Source organism: Callithrix jacchus, chromosome 5 (genome assembly GCF_049354715.1).
Source record: "Callithrix jacchus isolate 240 chromosome 5, calJac240_pri, whole genome shotgun sequence".
Lineage (NCBI taxonomy): Eukaryota > Metazoa > Chordata > Mammalia > Primates > Cebidae > Callithrix > Callithrix jacchus.
In genome coordinates this window covers 151,442,981-151,467,631 of record NC_133506.1, presented here as the reverse complement: position 1 = coordinate 151,467,631, position 24,651 = coordinate 151,442,981, and the positions used below count along the sequence as shown (strand labels likewise).

Here is a 24,651-nt window from a genome sequence, read left to right as displayed (position 1 = left end):
AATGAACTTGATAAACGTTATTATTATTTTTGCCTGGACTTTGCAGTCAAAGCACACGAAATAAAACATCTATTAGATTCTGCACAAGGGAGGCCATGGTTTAAGTGTGAAATAAGCTACTATTTCAGGTAAGATACAAAGTACCCGACATGGCCAATAGGCCTAAGGCAAAATGGACAGACTAATAAACAACGACATGGGGCACACATTCATAGAAAGATGTGAACTGACCACCTGTCTCCTGTGAGTGAAGTGAGAAGCTATTAACCGACTGCCTACCCCATGTGTGGGGCAAGTATTATGGAGCAACATCACTTGCAAAATGCTTGGAAGTCACTTTTAGCATTAAGTAATTTCTGTAAATAATTTGATTGGTGAAGTAAAGATGGAAAGGAATATTTAAAATTTATACTGTATATCTTCATCAATGAGCTTAACCAGAGAGAACCAAGCATTTGCTCTTGAATCCTACAGGTTACCAAGTACACTCCAGAGAAGAAATAGAGGGAGAAATAAAATGTAGATAAAAGATGTCTCTACTCTTGAGCTAGGCACTCTCTGCTTAACCCCATGGTGGCCGTGCACTACTCCCATGGCCCGGAGCCTCCCTGCTTCAGTCTGTGGTCATGTGTTTTATGCTTTAGATTAACTTCCAGGCTTTAGAAACTTGCCCTGGTGTGTTTGATCTATCTTCATATCTATTTATATTGCTATCTTCCTATCTATCACTGTTGCCCAGACTGGAGTGCAGTGGTGTGATCATGGGTCACTATAACTTCAACCTACTGGGCTCAAAGGAAACTCTCTCCTCAGGCTCCTAAGTAGCTGGGACTGCAGGTGTGCATCACCAAACCTTGCTAATATTTTTATTTTTGTAGAGATGGGGTGTCACTTTGTTGCCCAGGCTGGCCTTGAACTCTTGGCCTCAATCCTCTTGCCTCAGCCTCCCAAAGTGCTGGGATTACAGGTTGACTCTCTGTGCCTGGCCTTGATATTTATTTTTATTTTCATTAAAATAAATTTTGTTTCTGGTCTTCTCAGTACAGCGTTAAAGAACCAACCTGTAGGTGTTTGGCGATGTCTACCAAGTATCCTGTCAGGAAGGCTACCTGGTACAATAAAACAAAAACACTGGCTTTGGATCCAAATACCAGCTCCAGCCTTTACTAACTGAAGTCTTGGGGCCAATCTCTTGGTTTTAAAAATATTTATAACGACTGTTTATTATGGAAATATTAAAATATACACAGAAACAGTGAGACTAGCCTAATGAACCCCTTTGCTTTGTACTCTTCATCAATTATTTACGTTTTGTCATCTTGTTTTATTTATCCCCTCAAACAAACGTTTTTTTGTTTGTTTGTAGGATTATCTTCAAGTACAGCTACTCAAGTTTCTTAGCCACCCTTCAATTCTAACGTGACAATTTTAGCCTCTGAATAACGCTTCAGATGTTGAGACACCGGGCCTCGAACCTGGCATAAGTGAAAGTTCCTACAGTTCCTTGTCCCCTCTCCTCTGAAACAGGACATAAAAAACAAGATTCTGCCTCTTCCCTCCGAATCTTTCAATACCCAGCTGGTAGCCCCAAGAGGCAGAAATGTGTCGTTTGAAGGCACTGGAATGTGCCAGGGTCTTGTGCTCTCATTCTCTTTGGAATCCTACTCAGGGTGTGGTCAACTCCCACTCTTAACTGCCCTGGCTGTGTCATGGATGTCAAGGGAATGAATGAGTGGCTCGGCACCCAGACAGTTTTGTAGCCAAGCTACAGGGAAAGCCTCTGTCTTTCTGGAGTGACTGGTTGCTTAGTGAAGTTATCCAAGTACTCACCTGCACATATTTTTCAATTGTCTTCAGAACTTCCACATTAAACTGTTTGACAGGAACGACAGAAAGGTCCATGTAGCTGAGCAGACTGTAGATCACCTGAAGCAGGGGCTGCTGCACACTAGGGAGGCCTTTCTCCAGCAGCTGTGGGGGCAAAGTGCAGCTGGAGTCAGTCACACACCAGATCTTCATACGGAAGGACCCACGTTTTCTAACACATTTAGAATGCATATTTCCTTTGTAATTTTTATTTTTTACGGGATGGGGTCTTGTTATGTTACCCAGGCTAGTACCAAACTACTGGCCTCAAGAGATCCTCCTGCCTCAGCTGCCAAGTATCTGGGATTATAGACAAGAACCACCATGCCTGGCTTGATTGCACATTTCTTTAGGAGGGGATATAAAATCCTAACTATAAAGAAATGAAGATATTATCAAAATAGACTATATCATGTGTGAAGATACAAATATGTAAGTATAAAATTCACATGATGAAATATTAAAACACCTCAAAAAGAAAGCATCTAACACCAATGATCAAAAATTACAAATTTGAACAAAAGATACAATCTGTCAGTTATCAAATTGGCAAAGATTAGAAATTGATAATATTCAGTACTGATGGGGAGATAAAGAAATGGGTATTCTTACATATCAGTAGGAATGTAAATTGGATAATTTGGCAAATGAGATCAAGAGCAAGGAAGAAGATCCATAATCTTTTGACATAGTAATTATACTTTAAGGAATGTTTCTCAAACCAGAGATAGAGGCTAAGATTTACGTATGAGATTTTATCACGGCATTATCTATAATGGCAAAAAAACATACACAAAACAAGAAAGCTTTGTAAGCAATTCAAATATCAAACACTAGGGAAATGGATATACAGGTTAACAGCAACCTGTATAATGAAACATCATGCAGTTAACAGAATGACATTTTTAAAGACGGTGGAGGATAACAGATAATATTGAGTGGGAAATGAAGGATACATAATTGTCTCTTTAATAGATCATGCCAATATTGACATGAATGTGTATGTTATACAGAAATAACATTGGAAAGAAATTTAAAAATGTTAATATTGTTTCTCTATAATTTTGGGTGATTTTTCTTTTCTTTTAAAAAATTTTCCTGCATCTTCCAAATTTTCTGTTATGAACATATACTACTTTTATGATCATAAAAAATCAGTGATATTATCCAAAAGGAAAGCAAAATAAGGAAAAAACATGTGACGGACATCATGATAAATATTTACTGTTTAAAATAAAAAGCTGAGAGAGATGATCCAAGTAAATGCTGAAATTTCACAGTATTTACACAGTGGTTAAAACAAGGAAACAGCCGGGCGTGGTGGCTCACACCTGTAATCCCTGCACATTGGAACGCTGAGATGGGTGGATCACCTGAGGTCAGGAGTTTGAAACTAGCCTAGCCAACATGGTGAAACCCAATCTCTACTAAAAATACAAAAATTAGCTGGGTGTGGTGGCTAGTGCCTGTAATCTCAGCTACTCAGGAGGCTGAGGCAGGAGAATCATATGAACCCAGGAAGCAGAAGTTGCAGTGAGCCAAGGTCACGTCACTGCACTCCAGCCTGAGGGATAAGAGCAAGACTCTGTCTCAAAACAAAACAAAAAAACATGAGGAAATAATTATGTAAATCTACAATGTGGAAAATGAATATCTTTACTAGAAAGAAAATGCCTAAAATAATTCAAAATTATTAACAAAAAGTATTAAACTAAAAAATGAATACATGGAATGATAAAATTTAGTGGGGATACAGGAAAATAAGAATATTTATACATTGTTTATAGTATTACAAACTGGGGGGTCTTTATGAAGACTAACTTCTCGAATATGTTAAAGAACTAAATAACATACCCACGCCATGGGACTGAATAATGCACTTTGGGAAATGTAGAGTCATTTGATATTATGTGATAAAATGATTTTGATAACATCTATTATTATTTGATCAAATTTCAAGTATCATTTGATAAAGGTCCACATAACAGGACCATTGGCAATGGAAAAATTATGAACATCAGCAACAAAAGGGAGATGATTAAGCAAACTGTGTTGTCTTCAAGGTTCACCCATGTGGAAGCATGCATCAGAATTCCTTCCTGAATAATATTCCCTTGTATGTATATGCTACATACCATTTGCATTTTTGAAACATCTTATGATTAGTGAGCCAAACAAATGTTGCCTCCTTGCTATCTACCTTCACCTTATTTTAAAGGAGGCATGGTCTGCCTTTGTAAGCAGAGCAAATCAGTTCTTCCAGTACTACCTCTGTGCTGAGGTGTGTGTGTGTTGCTTAGTAACTCTGGCAGGGACAGGTATGACCAGGTGACTATTAAAACCAGCAGGGTGGTACTTATGAGGGGTTCCTTAAAATGTCAGAGATGCGGAAAGAGCAAGTGACTCCTGGGTTGCTGATAGTCTGAACAGAGTCCACATGTTGCTGATCTGTATTGCAAGTCAAAATCCTGCGGGATCAACTATAAATGTTGATGGATGATGGGGCATCTCTCCTCTGCTAGGTAGATGCTTTCAGGTTTGTGGAGCCTCTGAGAAAATGGCTGATTTTTAACCTATATGGCGTCTGGATTGATGATATAAACAAAAGAAAAACTAGGATAGATTGTCCTCATCTCTTCTGAAAGGTGCTAGTGATAGCTATGAATGCATATCACACAAGAAAAAGCAACACTGAAAGTGCTGAAACAAGGTAGCTACCAGTCAATTGCCTTATAGATTTCCTGACCTTGTGTAATAAACTTGTTGGGGACTGCAGACGCTAAACAGAATACATTTCATCTCTTGCCCACCAATATTCGATTTATTTCTAGCACCAATGTACACAAAAGTCAGTGTAGGGGTTTGTAATGAATACACTAGAAACACACTGGTATGATGACAAACTGCCATTCCAGTTTTAAAAACAAACATAAGGCCAGGCACGGTGGCTCATGCCTGTAATCCCAGCACTTTGGGAGGCCAAGGCGGGCGGATCACAAGATCAAGAGATTGAGACCATACTGGTCAACATGGTGAAACCCCGTCTCTACTAAGAATACAAAAATTAGCTGGGTGTGGTGGTGCACACCTGTAGTCTCAGCTACTTGGAAGGCTGAGACAGGAGAATTGCTTGAACCTGGGAGGCGGAGGCTGTGGTGAGCAGAGATCACACCACTGCACTCCAGCCTGGGCAACAAGAGTGAAACTCTGTCTCAAAAATAAATAAACAAACAAATAAATAAATAAATGAAAGTTGAGAATAAAGTCTATTTCAGAATGTATGCTTTGATCATTAGATCAGAGCAAACAACGATTAAACATATCAAGCCACACAGTAACTCCTTAAATAAGACTTGGATACCTAGAGTAATTAGGACAAAATTTTCTGATCTCTGCCATGTGGTGACAGGTATTACCATAATAAATAGAATGAGTTTAAGCTTTGGAGGCAGCAATATCTAGGTTTAAAGGCTGACTCTGCTGCTTTAAACTTGTGGAAAATTATTTAACCTAGCTTAGCCTCAGAGCTGTATGACAGTAGCTGTATTACTGTGCTCTTGTGAGGATTTAAAATGATTCCATCAGCATGTATTTAATAGGCATATAATATATGGAAGAGTATATTGAGTTTATTATCAATTCTATGCAAATAATTTACCCATGGAAGCTATAATAAGTTTTATCCTTCATTTCAAAGCTTACCTTTGGCTGAGAATGGTGGCCCATGCCTGTCATCCTAGCACTTTGGAAGGCCAAGGCAGGAGGACTGCTTGAACCCAGGAGTTGAGATCAGCCTGGGCAACATAATGAGACCCTGTCTCAAAATAAATAAATAAGTAAATAAAATGCTTACCTCTGCCAGGTAGGTAACCATATTCAAGGTAATGTCAGCGTATGCTTCATGAAGGTATCGACAGACCACATTGACCCACGTGGCACAGTCCCTTGTGTAGCTGTGCGTTTTATAAAGAGTCATGACATGAGCAAGATTTGAAAGTTTGGGGTTCTTCTCTTCTAAACAAACCTTTTAAAATAAGAAAATCAATTAGGAATAAAATAGCCGAATGAACAGGAAGAAATGTTAGCAATTTTACTATAAGCTCTGAAAGTCTGGAAAATAGAATGATACACTTTTTTGGTAATTATACGAAGTACTTAGCTTGGTTAATATAATTTTCACAAATTTTTCCACCTGCATTTTCAAGAATGAAAGCAAGGAAGACAATATGCATCAGTCACTCCATATGTCCATTACTGTTATATTAGTTATTATTTCCAGTTATTGAGAAAATCACTGCCCTCCCTGGGCCTGGTAATCTGTCTGACACTGGGGCTCCCTAAAGGCCTCTATGGATCTGCCTGAGGGTAGAACTGTAACTCATACCTGAGCAATCCTTTCAGCTACATCCTTACAGAACTGATTGGGATTTTCAAAATGTTGAATCAGCTGAGGCAGGAGACACAAGACATTCAGTGGAAACCCTGGATTAGAGAAAATACAATGGAGATAGCTAAATACAGTATATTTTAGCTGTTAACAGTGGGAAGGCATGTTACAGGTTTTTTTTTTTACTGAGGTGATGCAAAAGCAGTCTTTTAAATCAGCCAAAAGATGATCTAACACAAAATCGATGAAAAATGCACAGCCACAATGGCACCAGTTACAACAGACACTGAAGTGGGTCTGCGATTTTAAGACGCAGTGATTAGCTTGCACTGGACTTTTGTTAATAAGGATGGCTGGCCCAGATTTTATTGGCATAGCCTGAACTGAGCTGAAGTACACTTTGAAATTTTTATCAAAAAACGCATTTTAAGAAAAACTGGTGTGAGAGGACGTAGGCCAACCAATTTGAGTCTTAGTCATGCAGTTGAAAAGACTCTTTAAAATGATAAGAAATGACTTAATCCCTCTGTGTTAAGTTCTAACTTCATGAAATGAATTCTGGGCGACATGCCATGGCATTAAAATCTGGCTTGTTGATTTGGGTTAATTCAAAACAACAGGAAACCAAGAGAATTTTCAAGAAGAACAGAAAAGCAAAGAAAAAATAAAATATTTAGGAGTTAAGAAAAAATGTTTCTTTTTTTCTGTACAAGAGCAATGAATAAACTAATCATAGCTACAGTTTGATCTGGAAAGCATAAAGAAATCACCAATATCATATAAATAATTTTGGCCCCTTTTATGCTATTGCCTTAAAAATATTTTCTGTAATATAGGTAATTGAGATGTACATTATATAGAATTTTAAAAGAAAAAACAAACTACTCCCAAGGAACCATTTTAAAGCAGAATTCTTAAAAGCAGCAAGTTCATATTATCTTATTGTACCAAATGATGAACACATCCACCACCAGAATTGAGAGAGGGTGAACGAAGCTGGCTTTACCAATAGCATGGGATGCATCCACCATGGATATTTTGGACACTGGTGTCAGCAGACTGAAGAGCTGCAGGGTCAGGTCTGTGGTGGTGATGGATGTGAATCCTTTCAGCAGCAGCTGCTGCAGGCCTGAGAAGTCAGCCCACTTGAGCTGTGCCTGGAGTTTCTCAAGCTTTTCCCGGTTCTCAGCCTTATCGAGCGGCATATGTGCCAGCAGTCTGCTCAACAGCCTTAAGGCCATTAAGTATTCAAACTCAAAATCAGACTCCATCAAGGCTACTGTGACCCAGAAGATGGTGGCCAGAAGGTTGGTGGGATGGTTTATGTGGGATGGGTCCGTGAGACTGTCCTTTAAGGAGGATGAGCTTCTGGTTTTTGAGGAGAGGCCTTGTTGGGTACAAGCCTGAATTCTGTCCAGTGTGGCACTTCGAGGTGGGTCAGAGGATCGGTCGATGACACCAAACTTCTTGGGCACAGAAAAGCTTCGTTGATGCCGGCTCCGTTCTGCAGTCGCGGTGTTGCCGCTGGTGGTCCCAGGGTTCACGTTTAGCTGTCCTGTGCTCTTTCTGCTTGCTGTTAGTTTACTGCTGGAGCTTAAATCTGGTGAGGAAGAGCTGGGTATAAAAATAAATAAGTTTAATAGGATGCCAACACGTGTCATGAAAAGCTAGTCCTTTCACGTCCACTGAGAAACACTACAGGAGGGAAATCATTCTTTAGAAATGCCACTTTCTATTAATTTATTTTACCTTATCCTTAAAGCTATAAAAAACAAAACAAGAAAAACCCTCACCAACAAACAGAAAGCCCAATACTGACTGCTACTTAAGGAAAATGTAAATAAAGAATTGGCCTTAAAGTTTACTGATATTTCATTTATTTTTGGCTTGAATTTGGGTAGGAATAATGATGACAAAATGTACCTGATAGGTATAAGCTTTGATATTCTGTTAATTGACTGCTAAGGAGAACAGAAATGGAAGTTATGCTGTATCTAGAAAGAAGTCAGTAAATGTTCATGTCAAGTAAAATATTTTATCCTTGCAAAAACGTATGAAAAATGATTTCTAAGTCCATGATGAAAGGGTGGACTTAGAAATCATTTTTCATGAATGATTCAACATTCTGAGTCAACATTCTTGCTATATTTTAACTGATTTAGATAAATCTTTATATTCATAAAGATAAATATGTGTGATGTTTGTAATCACATCAAAATTATCTATCCACAGAAATGCTCAATTTAAAAATGAAATGAGGCCCAGTGGGATACAAGATAACATTACTGACTCAATTTCAAGCAAGATGAGCTCAGTTATACAAACAGAATATAGAGTCATGAATAATTTGAAATGAGTTATTAAACACTGGCAGGAGCAAAAAAAGTTCTAAGGTAGGAATTTCTTCAAGTGAAGTCAACATTTTTTCCAATTGCTTTTATGGCAACAGTTCAGAAGAGCTTTGTATATATTCATTTAAAAATAATGTTTAGTTTTTGTTTCTCTTTACCAATGTAATAAATAGAATATTACATAAAATTTGAAAAAACAGACAAAAAAATGAAATAAAAAATTATTAATATTTGTATCATTTAGAGATAACACAGGCTATCTTACCAATGTTTTAAAATACTTATATAATGTGTGTGTGTGTATGTGTGTGTGTGTGTGTGTGTGTGTATGGATTATAACTTCTTTTTTACCTTAAGAAATTATTACACATACTTTTTCAGGTCATAAATATACTTCAAAAATTAGATTTGTTCTTTGTATTTTGCCCAAAGTCCAGCATCTTCCAAATGCTCCAGTACAGTATCCCTGATGTCAAAATGTCATTAAGCTGATTCTCACCGGGACAATACAGTTAGGAGGTCACTGTTCTTCAAGCAGTCAGATAAGTTATCCACGGCCGCCTCCAAGGTAAGGAGCGCTTCCATTACATAACCCTGCCAAACATGTGAAGATAGCATTGTGTATTGTTTGTAACCACTGTTAACTTCTAGAAGATAAATTAAATTAATGCAAACTTTATTTCAATAATGTTATTGCTGCTTTAATTTATGAAGTCTAAAATAAGCTTTAAGGGCCATTTAGGAAATTCCGATGGCTTAGGAGTTAGTAGATAATTATAAAAATTTATTTTCCTAGGTCTAACAGCCTCAACAGATCACTTTCATTTGAAATCTAACAGTGAGGGGCAAGCATGACCCTCTGCTGAGGGGAGGGTGGGCATTTGAAATAGAGTGGCAATGTCTGAAAGCCATAGATCAAGAGGTGAGGTAAAGGAAGAGCTGCCTCAGTGGTGTTTTAAACAGCACCTCTGATGGCTGAAAGAAGGATGCAGGTAGAGTCTCTAGGTTTGCAGGCTTCCTTAGATGCAGGAACATTTCTTTTCTCCATTGGCTTTTATTTTTTTTTTTGAGATGGAGTCTCACTTCCATTGCCCAGGTTGGAGTGCCATGGCATAATCTTGGCTCACTGCAACATGTGCCTCCTGAGTTCACGTGATTCTCCTGCCTCAGCCTCCTGAGCAGCTTGGACTATAGTGTGGGCCACCATGCCTAGCTTATTTTTATATTTTTAGTGGAGATGGGGTTTCACTGTGTTGGCCAGCCAGGTCTTAAACTCCTGGCCTCAAGTGATCTGCCCGCCTTGGCCTCTCATTGGGATTATAGGCGTGAGCCACCATGTATGGCCAGGAGATTTCTGAAGGGCAAGAAGGGCTTGGCCCGAGCAACAGAGCTTATAATGCCAGCACCAGTTCAGCCTCCCAAACTCTGGGATCTATCTGGAGGGTTTCCTTGTGGCAGTCACTCTCCCTTCCTTCTTCAGCTCTTCTCAGTCTACTGGAGACCAACCATACAGAGAGGTAGTGTTTTGCATAGATACAGTAGAGATGCCTGCTCTGGATAGGGAGACTACATAACTGCATCCTAGGTTGGTAGCCAGAAACTCAAAACTATGCAAAATAATCCTGACTGCCCACCAAATAAAACCAACCACAAAAACAACAAAGAAGGAGCCACCAAAGGATTTCTAGTTGTTGGCTTGTATAAGAGATAATATCCACTGAATTTCTAGAACAAGGCTCCTTAGAATAATTTTTGTAAATATAAAAGTCAACCTCTGACGCTGAAAGAATATATTGTACATATCCAGATGGCTGGGATAATTGTTGAGAGAGGAAAGCCTTGAAAAAAGTTAAATCCTCATCGAGGCGAGGGAGCTCATTCTTCATGGGCTCCGTGGTCTTCCCTTTCATACCTGAATCTCATCTCCATGTTCTCCGATCACCTCCACCAATCTCGAGAGAAGGTCAGATAAGGCATGTGCTGACAGAGGTTGCTTGAGGGCTCGGAATATCTGGAAGGACCGACCAGCATAGTGCCTCGAAGAGCTTGCAAGGGCTGTTTGCAATGCAACTTCACTCAATTGGTGCTCCAGATGGAAGCCTAGGGCAAGAGGAGCCACAGAATAGGTCGTTCACTGCTCCACATGCTCTGGGGCATCAAAGTTACCGTAAGCTTAAAACAGGCTAAGGGCGGGGTGCTTATTTACAAGTCAACCATTTTTTTTTCTTTTCTTTTTTTTTTGAGAAAGGGTCTCACTCTGATGCTCAGGTTGGAGTGCAGTGGCATAATCACAGCTCACTGCAGCCTCTACCTCCTGGGCTCAAGTAATCCTTCCATCTCAGCCTCCCAAGTAGCTGGGACTACAGGTGTGTGCCACCATGCCCAGCTAGTTTTTTGTATTTTTTGTAGAGATGGGGGTTTCACTATATTGCCAAGGCTGGTCTTGAACTCCTGGGATCAAGTGATCTGCCTGCTCTACCCTCCTAAAGTGCTTGAATTACTGGCATGAGCCACCACATCAGGCTTTTTTTTTTTTTTTTGAATAGCATCTTTTTCTGTTGCCCAGGCTGGTCTCGAACTCCTGGGCTCAAGGAACCTTCCAGACTCAGTCTACTGAGTCGCTGGGATTACAGGTATGTGCCACTGCACCCAGCTCATTTTATAATAAAAACAAATTCTGAATAAATCTTAGGGAAGTATAGTGTAGTAGAAAAAGGCTTTGGAACAAGACATTGCTGGTATTGAATTGGGGCTTTCTAACTCTGGGAAAGAAATTTGTTCCCATGAATTTGTTTCCTTATCTTTAACTTCTCTCATACAGTTGTTGAGAAAATTAAACAATGTATAAAGTGCCTAGTACAGTGTCTGAAACATAGCATAGGCTCACAGTGTATTATTTATCACCTCACCATTTTCCTATGCTATTCTTCTGTACTACTTTTTTTGCGTAGAATACTCTCACTCCTTTTTTTTGTGAGTTTGTTAGAGTAGAGGAAATTTCAGAATAAAGGAAAGCTGCTAGTGGACCTAGTCAACTCAAAACACGACTAAGGCCTGTGCTAAAGTCTTTGCTTTATTGATACGCAGATATTGAAATGCAGACACTGTGAGGAAGGCAGCCATAATTTAAACTTTTGCCTGAATATTTGTTTTTCTGACTGTATCAAGGTAATCTCAGTAATCAGAAAACCATTTGATCAGAGGGAATGAAAATGTAACATAAAGCTCATGACTGAATTGTACGTCATTAAACTATATACTTGCTGTGCTTCTCTGCAGGGAGAAAAGCGGACTACAAGAGTAGGAGGCCTGAATGAAAACAGAGACTTAGGCTGTCTCTATGACACAGAGGCTCTGAGGACACATTTGGCTGCTACATCAAAGTGGGCCAGAAGGGATAATTCAATGTCATTGTTTTTAGCTGCAGCTTGGCTACTTGGCCCTAGGGACAAATAGACTATACAAGAAAATGTTCCTGCAGAGAAAACACAGGGCCCTGGAAAACTGACCTCAGACACATTCAGAGTAGTAAATGTAGGATTAAACCCATATAGGCAGTTCATATCTTATGAATGATGTTTCAGAAAACTTTTTATGTCTTTATTTTAAAATAAAGGTTTGTTTGCTTAGGCTATTTTATGTGTGGAGGTTAGCACATAAATGAGCTAATGCTTATTTAAATCACAATGAACAAATGCTTATTTAAATCACAATGAATGTTCTAGCCTGAGGGCTAGAACCCTATTAGCAGGACTTCAGACTACCACCACAAGAGTGTCCTTTGAGAAAATGGAAAGGTCTTTCAGGGCCCCAGTTCTGGCCAATGGAATGTGGGGAAAAAAAAAAACACTGGATACCCCATTTAAGCCTGGGATATCAATGCATCCTGAGGAATTCTCTTCTCACTCTCTCTTCCTCCACCTGCTAGCTGGATGCAGAGGGCCCAGCAGAGGCCTCAGCCTAGCGGGTGACACAGCCACAGGCTGGAGGGTCCCTGAGGCTCCTAGTGGGAGGCCATTTTCCAAACACCTGCAATGAACTGTTAAAGGACCCAGGAATATAACCTTTTGCTGTGTTAAGCCTCTGAGCTCTGGGGGCTGTCTGTTACAGCAGCTATGGTGCCCTGACTAACACAAGTGTTTCCAGGAACACGCTGTGTATGTGTAGAGAAAACAGGCCAAAAGCAGGGGTGTACAAGGAAATCAGAATCGGTAAAAATTGACTGATGAAGGTGTAAAAAGACTTAGAGTCTATGAAGCCTGAAGTACCCTCCAAGAATTCAGTATCAGGCTTTTATATATTTTCTCATTTTTATTATTTTCATTCAATCAAAGATTTTAGATTAATTAATGGTTTTACATAAAATTGTAAATTTCATCCTTTGGCTGTTATTAATTGGTTATTAATTTGGGCAATTATTAGTTGGCTTTTGCAGTCTTAATATGTTAAACAAATTCCAAAGGGGAAACTGAAAACATGAAATGGAAGTCTATTCCTGGAATGACTCTCCCATTTTGGTCTGTCAGTATTTTTTGATTTTTAGTAAGTGTCCTCTGATAATGAAAAGATACGTGGCTAATCCAAAATGTTTCAAACTGGGAAATGTGCTAATTATCAGAGCAGCTGGAAAAATCAGGGTGCTGGATTTAATTGTCAGCCTGGTGTGAGAAAAAAAGGTAGAGATGGCTTCACAACATGCTGAGGAACCAGATTTAATACACAAACAACCCAGGCCAACTTGGATCTGAAGAAACGCAGCAGAAGGCAGACACTTAAGTATTAGGATGCTACTACAGTTTAAATAGGACGCACTCTGCGTTTAGAATACTGAACAGTCACTTGCACAGGAATTATTAGCAAACACTTTTAAAGCCAAAAACATTTTATCACAAATTCTTTTTTTTTAAAACAGTTTTACCATTTCAACCAGCCATCAGACTGACCATTTTTCATCGTTGAGACCGATGAGAGTCAATTAATGAGATTTATTCCTCACGGCCTTCTTTAAAGAAAATGTTACAGGCACAGTTTAATTCTAGTAAGGTAAATGAAAGAAGTAGAACAAGTATATTGGGAAAATTATTTGATATAGCATAATGCAAACATATATGGCATTAAATACCATGCAGTTAGTAGCATCTGAACAAGCTTCAAAACTGCCCTGTCCATACGCTCGTGCTATGGATGTGGAGTGCAGGACCATTCTAAGGCGCTGTAATCATCACACAGAGACAGTGTCCATTACAGAACAATGCTGAAAGAGGGATCTGTGCACACAGGATGAAATACCTGATTTGGAATCTTTAAATACAGAGACAACGTGACGTAGAAAATTAGTGAGCTGTTCAGCACTCTTTGAGTTTTGATTTTTAGGTGTGATGTCTTCATGGCACCAAAGTGGACCAAATGCCCTTAAATGAAACACATAAAATGTCAAAAATATAACTGTCATTTTACATTTTTAGAACTATACATGCAGTCCTGACTCCAAAGGTATAACATATTTAAAATATTTACAATCTATGCATATGACGAAGGTCTAATATCCAGCATCTATAAGGAACTTTAACAAATTTATAAGAAAAAAAACCAAACAACTCCATTAAAAAGTGGGCAAAGGACATGAACAGACACTTCTCAAAAGAAGACATACATGCAGCCAACAATCATATAAAAAAAGCTTGGGCCGGGCATGGTGGCTCTCACCTGTAATCCCAGCACTTTGGGAGGCTGAGGTGGGTGGATCATGAGGTCAGACCGAGACCATCCTGGCTAACACACTGAAACTCTGTCTCTACTAAAATACAAAAAATCAGCCAGATGTGGTGGCACACACCTGTAGTCCCAGCTACTCAGGAGGCTGAGGCAGGAGAATCTCTTGAACCCGGGGGTGGAGGTTGCAGTGAGCCAAGATTGTGCCACTGTACTCCAGCCTGGGTGACAGAGCAAGACTCTGTCTCAAAAAAAAAAAAAAGCTCAAAACCCCAGTGAGATACCATCTCATTCTGACACCAGTCAGAATGGCGAAGAAACAACAGCTGCTAGCAAGGTTGTGGAGAAATGGAAGGCTTTTACACTGCTGGTGTGAGTATAAATTAGTTCAACCATTGTGAAGGACAGCGTGGCCATTCCTCAAAGACCTAGAGATGGAAATACCATTCAACCCAGCAATTCCATTACTGGGCATATAACCAAAGGAATATATACTGTTCTATTATAAAGACACATGCATGCATATGTTTACTCTAGCACTATTCACAATAGCAAAGAAATGATTGCTATTGCTATTCACAATAGCAAAGAAATGAAATCAACCCGAATGCTCATTAATGATAGACTAGATAAAGAAAATGTGGTACATATATACCATGGAATACTAAGCCATCATGAAAAGGTATAAGATCATGTCCTTTGCAGGGACATGGATGGAGCTGGAGGCTATCATCCTTAGCAAACTAATGCAGGAACAGAAAAACAAATACCACATGTTCTCACTTATAAGTGGGAGCTAAATGGACACATAGCAGGGAACAACACACACTGGGGCCTACCAGAGGGCGGAGAGTAGGAGAGAGAGGATCAGGAAAAGCAACGAATGGATATTGGGATTAACATTTGGCTGACCAAATAGCCTGTACAGCAAACCCCCCTGACACATGTTTACCTATGTAACAAACCTGCACATCCTGCACATGTACCCCTGAACTTAAAAAACTTTTTAAAACAATTTTACAAATTATTTTGGAAGTACATTTCAGTCTTATAAACCTTACCAGCATACTCAAAACACATCTAACTAATGTATGGAGGTACTTTAAAATGTTTTAAATTAAATTCATTTACAAAATTAAAAATAAAACCTTCCAATTCACCAGAACAGTGCTTGGCATATCATAGGTGCTACATGTTTGTGTGTTAAATAAAATGATATAAAATGTTAACTGAAATACAGATTTAGACAAGAACTCAATGTTCACATTTTAGCATTTGCAGAGATAAGGCTTTTATCAGGATCACATCAAGTTGCAAACACCATAGGATCGAACTGAAGACTGGCCCCTGTCGTCTACTTGGTTTTCAACGGTGAGAATGAAATGGAGCCAGGTAGGAGAATCTCAGAGAAGAGTTATTCCCAACACGTAATATTGACAGATGGTGAGTGGTGACAATACTTTTCCTTTCCACAAATCACTTGGGTCTCTGAAGTACCCTGTATGTGCAGGCATACTGTATGCAGGCACCACCAGCTCCCTTCCTAAGCTTCCTGCAGAGTAAATCCTACATGAAGTCGAGAGCTGCACAAAATAACATGAATCATGAATTGTGGAAAGAAAAATAGTCTTTTTTTATTGTTCACATTAATTGATGCATTAGCTGAAGAAAGCAAAATCACAAGAGATATTAGGTAACACATACACAGACTAGATTTCCAGGATTTAATTCACTGAGAAAGGAGAGCATGCCACCCACTCACAGGTAAGCATGCTTTACACAAATACCAGACAGCAGGGTGTTAGACTTCCTGAAGCCTTATAAGCTAAATGGTTAATGGGAAGAACCAGAAGACCTGACCAGGACCACTTGCAGTTTTTCTTCGTTTTGATTTGTTAGTTTGATTCCTTTCCTATTATGCTTCCTATTGTTTCTTATCTCTGACTGCCTTTTACAAATTACCCTTTGGACCAGATGAACAAATGGTCCCCTCGGCAGCTGTTTCTGGGTTGACTGTGGCTAATATCCCTGGTTTCCAGAGTGATGTTCTTTACCAAATCTCAGAGCTCCTAACCCCTGGCAGCTCTGATAGATGACTAAAGGCATACTCACCGTGGGGCATTGCCATCTCCTGCCTCCATCTGCTGCATCATCATTATCCACAAAATACCCTTGCCCATCAACTGTCACATCAGTGGGATCCTAGAAACTTCTACCAATGTCTGCCTTTCCCACAGACTCCAGCAGTTGCAATTGAGAAGAGAAACAGGACTTTGTTAGAACCCCAGGATCACTTTTCCATCTGTGTAGTTTAAAGCATTGGCAATTTTCCAAAAGACCGGCCTGCAAACAGCAGCGTGGCTCCTAACCCCTTATTACCTGGTTGTCAGAAACTCAATGAGCTTGTTTGCCTTCTCATCTGTTTCAGCAGCTGTGTCCACGTCTTCTACCTCCTGGGTCATCTGCGGGAGGTTCCCACTGCTGCCTCCCAGACTGATGCTGGAGGAGGTGGAGCTGGAGCTAAGCCCTGAGTCAGGCACCGGGGATGACTGGTCCTCTCTGAGGAAGTCAAAGCCACCTGGTAGGAGAAGAAGGTCAAGGAGGGATGTACTAGGCAGCCTGCTTGTCAGCATGCTTAATGAGGTTCAGAGAGGAGCACAGAGAAATGTGGAATTATTTAAATTTTGGGGAGAAAACGCTTGCTTTTGGCTGTGGCTATGACTGAATGAGACTGACAGTTTTTCTTTGTTTAGGAAATCAGTTGCATTGCTGTGTAAAAGAGTGTGTATTTGGGAACAGGAGGTGATTTGCTGCTTTCTACTCTGGTGTTTTGGTTGATACTTTCTACAAAGAAAAGGGGATGTGTGTGTGTTTGTATGCATGCATGGGCCAGGCAAAGGACAAGTTCACCTGTAACAGTTCATCTAGTAACTGTGCTCTTAATAACTATTCCTGGATATTAGTCTACTTAAACATATGAAATGATACGCTGTTTGAAGATACCAGTCACTTAAAGGCCAGTGACTTATACATAATGTTTTTGAGTAAATGTGCCCAGAAGATTTGTTGATACATTTTAATGGAATATGCTTTATTGTGTTAAAAAAATATGGCATAAGCAAATATTGTTTCTTCATTACATTCTCTGTTGACATTCTAGACCTCTGGGTAGGCTGCAGGTTTAAAAATGTATATATATGACTGTCCCTTCTCCCCTATTTAATAATCATAAAAAGTACATAGTTGTGGTGTGTGTCTGATAGATACATTGAATTAGAAGTGAGGAGTCCTGGGTTTGAATAACATTTCTGCCACTTATAGTGTAGCCTCAGGGAATTTATGTAATTCTCTGTATCTCAGTGTCCTATTATAATAAAGTCAAGAAAATTTCTGTCACACACATTTTTAGTGTGTATTTGAAAGCAACTATAGTTGAAACCAGGTGCTTCATGAATGTTTATAAAAAAAGAGCATTTCCCATATTCTTTGCATACCTATTCCCTGGGTTCTACATAGTCAGTCACTTTAGCTATCTACTGTTTGTCTTGCCTATGAGCACTGTATGTATTTTTTTTTGGTAAATCTTCACTCTACATCATTTTATACCACATCATTGGTACAATAAATGCAAAACCGATGTACACAGAGATACACAACTTGTCAGACATTACAATTTTCTCTGCCTAAGGCCACACATTTTTAAAAAAAAATTCTTATCCTGAGGACTTAGAGCAGCCAGAATGCTTTCAATTAAGCATCTACGGCAAGGAGAGTTTCGTGTTTCTAAGAGGCTATTGGCAGGTTATTTCAATTAAGTGTAGCTTGGTTCAAAGGGAAGTGCTTAAACTGAGGTAAGTAGTAGGCCTTAGGTCTCAGAGATCATGATGACTTCATATTTGTTTTCCAAAGAACTATGTTAACATCTGTTAGGGCCAGGCCGGTGGCTCAAGCCTGTAATCCCAGCACTTTGGGAGGCCGAGGCGGGTGGATCACGAGGTCGAGAGATCGAGACCAACCCGGTCAACATGGTGAAACCCCGTCTCCACTAAAAATACAAAAAATTAGCTGGGCATGGTGGCGCGTGCCTGTAATCCCAGCTACTCAGGAGGCTGAGGCAGGAGAATTGCCTGAACCCAGGAGGTGGAGGTTGCTGTGAGCCGAGATCGCGCCATTGCTCTCCAGCCTGGGTAACAAGAGCGAAACTCTGTCTCAAAAAAAAAAAAAAATCTGTTAGAAGCCAATACAGTGGTGGGTACAAGTGATAAATAAAAGTACACCCTTTTCATAGTAATGCAGAAAGCACGCAGTTAACATATGAAATGCCATACTATAGCTAGTGTCAATGCAATGCATAAAATAATAGGTAAAAAAAATCCCTGAACTCTATTAGTTGGTAATCTTCATCATCATTTTAAGATATTTTAAATGTCCTGGTTCTAAATGAAAACCACTGGTTACCCCTTTGGATAAAGTTTTCATAAATGGCTCGACATGGCAGAGTAACTTCTTTGACTCAGCCAGTGCCATCTATTCCTGTTTTTTTGCTTTTGTTTTTTGAGACAGTGTCACACTCTGTCTCCCAGGCTGGAGTGCAATGGCGCGATCTCGGCTTACTGCAACCTCCACCTCCTGGGTTCAAGCAATTCTCCTGCCTCAGCCTTCTTAGTAGCTAGGATTACAGGCGTGCACCACCATGCCCAGCTAATTTTTGTATTTTTAGTAGAGATGGGGTTTTACCATGTTGGTCAGGCTGGTCTCTAATTCCTGACCTCATGATCCACCCACCTTGGCCTCCCAAAATGCTGGGATTACAGGCATGAGCCACCGTGTCCGGCCCCATTTATTCCTATTTCTAAAATTAAATTTTTTTGGTTTCAAAATGGCAATGGTTTTTAATGGGCTCCCCCTAACGGCGCCTTCAAGAAAAAGGTCATTCAATAAAGTGAACATTCCTTCGTGGGCACTAGAAGGCACACAACTGATATAGCTGGTACCTCGGCTGTGACCTGCTCACAGGCAGTAGCCATGGTCAGTGTTTTGTGTGTTCTCATTGAAATACCCTAACTTGAGCTTGGCTGTAATGAATACATTGTAAACAATCCTGCTAACTCCATTTTGCTCACCCTGAGCTATGCTGCCCACCCTGAGCTACGTAGGGCATTCTGTTCCGAAAGCTTATGGTCTGAGACACCTGGCATCTTTGTAACCAATTTTCTGAGAAACAGGGCCCACTGGCCCATACATCCTGTACCTGCAACTGTGTGTAACTGCCTACCCCACATCCTGAGTAAAGAAACAACTTTAAATAGAATTTGTTGTTAGGCACCCCCTACCTTCCTGTAACCTGCTCCTTCTGCTTCTGTAATAATCTGCTTACTGCCCTCTGACCCTAAACTGGTATAAAAACGTTGACTGCCCTTTGTTCGTGGCTGAGACGTTTGAGCTCTAGCTGACTCTTGGACGTCAGCAATTAAAGGTGGACTCTCAACAAACTCAATGCATGGTGCTTCTGTTTAAACTCGCTTGGGTATAACATCATCCTTTGGTGTTCTAGACTGTTGCTCCTGGCCAGTGGGCACTTACAATTCCAATGCAACAGTAGGAACATATTCATTGGGGGTAGCAATCACAGCTATAATCAGGAAAACTATATTTTTAATATGCAGTAATAAAGAAAGCTTTTGAGAGGCAAGTCCACCTCAAGTGAAATGGTGTGTATTTATTGTACTGTTGATTTATCACTGGGAAAATTGGAGGTCATAGTATGAGAGAAGTTAACTTGTGCTCCACCGGCACCTGTGGTTAGTTATCTTTGCATTTGGGACTGTCCTATGTGCTCTCCCAGTCCTTCTCTGTTACCTGTATAGAGATATTCAGGTTGGTAAGCTGGCTGCACGGTTAGAGTCTTAGCTTCACCCATCTCTCGAGTCTGCAGGAGCACAGAAGCAATGGAATGGAAATTGCTGTTGCAAGACAGGGCAATCAAGAGGTGAAGAAGCAGTTTTTTGCTGTGTTCAAAGACTTCAGGCCGGTAATGGTCCAAACCTGGAACAAAACAGTAGAATCTCTCAGTATAAACAAATGTTAAGCTCGTTTAGATTCCAGGGATAGTAAAGATTCCAGGACACTCAGGAGGAACATGTTAAAAGAATGTTTAGTTTTCTTTGTTATTGTTTGTGTTACCAACATACAGAAGTTGAGCTTAGGAAAAATAAAAATGTTTTATTTCTTAAGTAAAATGTTCTCATGAAATGCTGATACGTGGACTTTTCTTGACCTCTCTGTAGCATCTGACGTGGTTAGCATTCCTCCTTCTTGAGATGTTCTCTTCCTTGGATGTCCCTGTGACTGAAAGATTCTAATTTTATTAGTCTCTTTTGAACTGAATTTCTGACATTCCCTGGCTGGTTCCTTTTCCCATTTTTGCTCTACAAAGCTCAGGGCTTGGCCCACTCTTTCCTACATCCTATCTTTTTATGCACTGACTATGCTTCATAGCTTAAAATTTGTCACCTCAGCCAAAGACCCTCAAAAAGGCCCAATTTATTTTGGATATCTTTATAGATGTGGCACTAGTGAGATACCACTACATTTACGTAGTAGAGCAATTTCAAACAGTGACCAAGTAGCTGACATTTCAGAGCAGAAGTCACAAAAGAGCAATGAAAAATGGTGGAGACCAAATATTCCAGAAATGAGTCAAATAGGAAGGAAATGAGTCAATGTGGAAGGAAATCTCTACGGATTACTTCTGTATGTTTTTAACCCGATTGGCTAGAATGCCTTTTAGATCCAGTCTTACCTAAGAAGACAGCATGAAGTAATAATGGTAGATGAAGCGCCCAATCTTCTCGTACACTGTGATCCACCACCATTTCAGTCATAAAAATTACAGCAATATTGCACCTAATCAATGAAATAATGAAATTAATGCAACTTCTAAAGGGAATGGAAATACTGGTAGATGATTGAGTTACAATTCAATGTAACTCTTATTTTTTTTAATATGGAGTCTTGCTCTGTGGCCAGACTGGAGTGCAGTGGCACGATCTCGGCTCACTCTAAGCTCCACCTGCTGGGTTCAGGCAATTCTCCTTCCTCAGCCTCCCGAGTAGCTGGGACTACAGACATGTACCACCACAACCAGCTAATTTTGTATTTTTAGTAGAGACAGGGTTTCACCAGGTTGGCCAGGATATTCTCAATCTCTTGACCTTGGGATCTGCTCACCTTGGCCTCCCAAAGTGCTGGGATTACAGGTGTGAGCCACTGTGCCCAGCCAACTCTTAAGTATTTTTAAAGAGTTATGTAAAGCTGTTATTCCAGGGAAATAGAGTTTAACTCATAACACAGCATTCCAGGGAAATAGAGTTTAGAAGAGTTATGTAAGCCTCTTATTCCAGGGAAATAGAGTTTAACACATAACACAGCATTCCAGGGAAATAAAGTTTAGAAGAGTTATGTAAGCCTCTTATTCCAGGGAAATAGAGTTTAACTCATAACACAGCACAGAGCTGCACAAAAAGAAGAAACATTGGTTGAGCTAATCACATAAAGGAGAGTCTACTAGTCACTAGGTAATAAGAGTTAAGGGATGAAGAGCTATCAAAGACAAGGTCCCTCTCGTCAAGTTGCTTATAGTCTAAAAAGCATCATAGAATGCATGCCCATCTCCAGGTTACATCAAGGAGAAATTCAAAGGTACAGGCAGCTTTGAATGTTGGTTAATATTTGACCAAACTCTGCTAATATGCTGGAAGCCAGAAGTCAAATCAGGCAGGGTCCCACTGACTGACAAGACCATTTAACGTGGTGAGACCTGGAACAGATTTCTCTCTTGTCACAGGTAGAAAAGTCCAGTCAAAGCTAAGGTTTCCTTCTACCCACACAGGCTGCTCACCTATGGAGTGGTCCCCGGGGAGTGATGGTCTCCGGGAGATAGTCAACCAGGGGTGCCCAGCATCCTCCAGTACAAGGCATCGGTAAAGGCTGCGGCTGCTTGGTCTCTGTAATAGTCAGCAACCAGCCCGTATAGGGAGAAATTGGATCATCTGTAGGGTGAGAAAGACACTGTGCTTTATTTCCAGGGAGAGGAGACTTGTTTTCTCTACTCAATGTTTTTAGAATAAATTTTATAAGTGTATGCTTACTAAGCATAAAAATAACTATTTTTCATTAAAAAAATTTTTTAGGGACAGGTTCTTGCTGGCACCCAGGCTAGAGTATACTGGATTGATCAAAACTCACTGCAGGGCTGGTTGTGGTGGTTCATGCCTGTAAATCCAGCACTTTGGGAGGCTGAGGTGGGTGGATCACCTGAGGTCAGGAGTTTGAAACCAGTCTGACCAACATGGTGAAACCCCATGTCTACTAAAAATACAAAAAAAAAAAAAAAAAAAAGCAGGGCATGGTGGCATGAGCCTGTAGACTGAGACAGGAGAAGTGCTTGAACCTGGGAGGCGGAGGTTGCAGTGAGCCAAGATCGCGCCACTGCAGTCCAGCCTGGGCGAGAGAGTGAGACTCTGTTTAAAACAAACAAACAAAAAAAACCTCACTGCAGCTTCAAATTCCTGGGCTCAAGAGATCTTCCTGGCTCAGCCTCCTGAGTAGCTATGACTACAGGTGTGTGTCACCACACCCAGCTAATTAAAAAATTGTTGGTTTTAAAAAATGGATGGGCTCTCACCATGTTGCTCATGCAGGTCTCAAACTCCTGGCCTCAAGTGATCCTCCCACCTTGGCCTCCCATGGGATTATAGGTGTGAGTGCCTGGCCAGAAATAACTTCCTAATCATTTAATTTAGTGAGCATAAGTCACATGATCAAATGGGTTAGAATTACTTGTTTAGGTAACTACTTGATTAGTTATTACTTGGTAACTAATTTATACTCATTTATCATAAAGCAACGCAGAATACAGACACAAAAAGAAAAATAAATCACGTTGAATCCCATCTCTATGAAAACTTGCTCTTCCTCCAGTCTTCCTCATTTCAATAAAGCACAATTTTGGCCAGTTGCAGTGGCTCAAGCCTGTAATCGCAGCACTTCGGGAGGACAAGGCGGGTGGATCACTTGAGTGATCCACTCAGGAGTTTGAGACCAGCCTGGCCAATATAGTGAAACCCCTTTCTACTAAAAATACAAAAAAATAGCTGGGCCAGGTGGTGTATGCCTGTAATAAACTCAGCTACTCAGGAGGCTGAGGCAGCAGAATCATTTGAACCCAGGAGGTGGAGGTTGCAGTGAGCCAAGATCGTGCCACTGCACTCCATCCTGGGTGAAACAGCAAGACTCTTGTCTCAGAAAAAAAGCAAAAAAGCACAATTTCAGGTTTCAAATTTGCTCAGGACAAGAGACTTAGAGTCATCCCTGACTTTCCCCTCATACCCTACAGCCAAATACTAATTACAATGATGATAATAACAGTAATAATAAAAATCATAACATTAGGAATTAGCACAGAGGACTTACTTGATGCCAGGCACTGTCCTATGTATTTCACATATTAATGGCCCAATAATAGGTAACTACTTTTTCTCTATTTTGTAGAGAAGAAAGTGAGGTTCAGTAACTTGTCACCATCAACATATTCAGAGAGCTCTGTCCTCAAAGCATCTCCAGAATCTGAGCACTGTTCTCCATCTAGGTATCATCCTTTCTCACATGGGCTACTGCAATGGCCTCCTTAACTGTCTCACTGCTTCTATCCTTGTGCTGCTACAGTCTGTGTACCACAGAGCAGACAGACCAATTATTTTAAAACAAATTCAGTAGGGTCTCTTTCTCTGCTCAACACCCTCTAGTGGCTCCCTACAAATTCATGCCTGTGGCCCTTGATGCCTTCCAAGGTCCTCCCCGCCACCGCTCCATGTTCCTCTCCTGGCTTATCTCCTACCAGCCTACCCTTGCTCACCCCATTCCACTCATCCTAGCTTCCTTGCTGTTCTATGATCAGGCTGGGCCCAGTACAGCCTCAGGGCTCTTACATTTGCTGCTCCCTATGGCTGGGATGCTTTTCTGCAGACAGTTGCATGGCTCACTTCTTTGCTTCATTCAAGTCTCTGCCCAAATATCACAGCAGCTTTTCTTCGCTATTGTATTTACATTTATCTCCAACCCCAATCACTTCCTACCCTGCTCAAAAAATAAAATATAATAAAATAAAATAAGTACAGCAACATATTTCAGGAGTTTTTTTTTTTTTTCTGAGTTGGAGTCTTGCTCTGTCACCGAGGCTGGAGAGCAGTGGTGCGATCTTGGCTCACTGCAACCTCTGCCTACCAGGTTTAAGCGACTCTCCTGCCTCAGCCTCCTGAGTATCTGGGATTATAG

At 40.4% G+C, this 24,651-nt stretch overlaps 1 protein-coding gene across 9 annotated transcripts in view; it reads right to left on the bottom strand.

Moving 5' to 3' along the window:
- The window catches only part of FRY (FRY microtubule binding protein), a 472,456-nt gene that overhangs the window by 51,287 nt on the left and 396,518 nt on the right, over positions 1-24,651 (bottom strand). For all 9 annotated transcript variants that reach the window (XM_054256748.2, XM_078375252.1, XM_078375253.1 and 6 more), the window contains 11 exons: positions 22,217-22,367; positions 21,119-21,222; positions 20,176-20,361; positions 16,696-16,894; positions 13,894-14,015; positions 10,517-10,704; positions 9,104-9,198; positions 7,260-7,867; positions 6,251-6,348; positions 5,720-5,890; positions 1,831-1,971 (listed from right to left, as the gene is read on the bottom strand). In XM_054256748.2, coding sequence (XP_054112723.2) covers positions 1,831-1,971; positions 5,720-5,890; positions 6,251-6,348; positions 7,260-7,867; positions 9,104-9,198; positions 10,517-10,704; positions 13,894-14,015; positions 16,696-16,894; positions 20,176-20,361; positions 21,119-21,222; positions 22,217-22,367 — 2,063 coding nt within the window. The remainder of the gene's footprint in view (positions 1-1,830; positions 1,972-5,719; positions 5,891-6,250; positions 6,349-7,259; positions 7,868-9,103; positions 9,199-10,516; positions 10,705-13,893; positions 14,016-16,695; positions 16,895-20,175; positions 20,362-21,118; positions 21,223-22,216; positions 22,368-24,651) is intronic.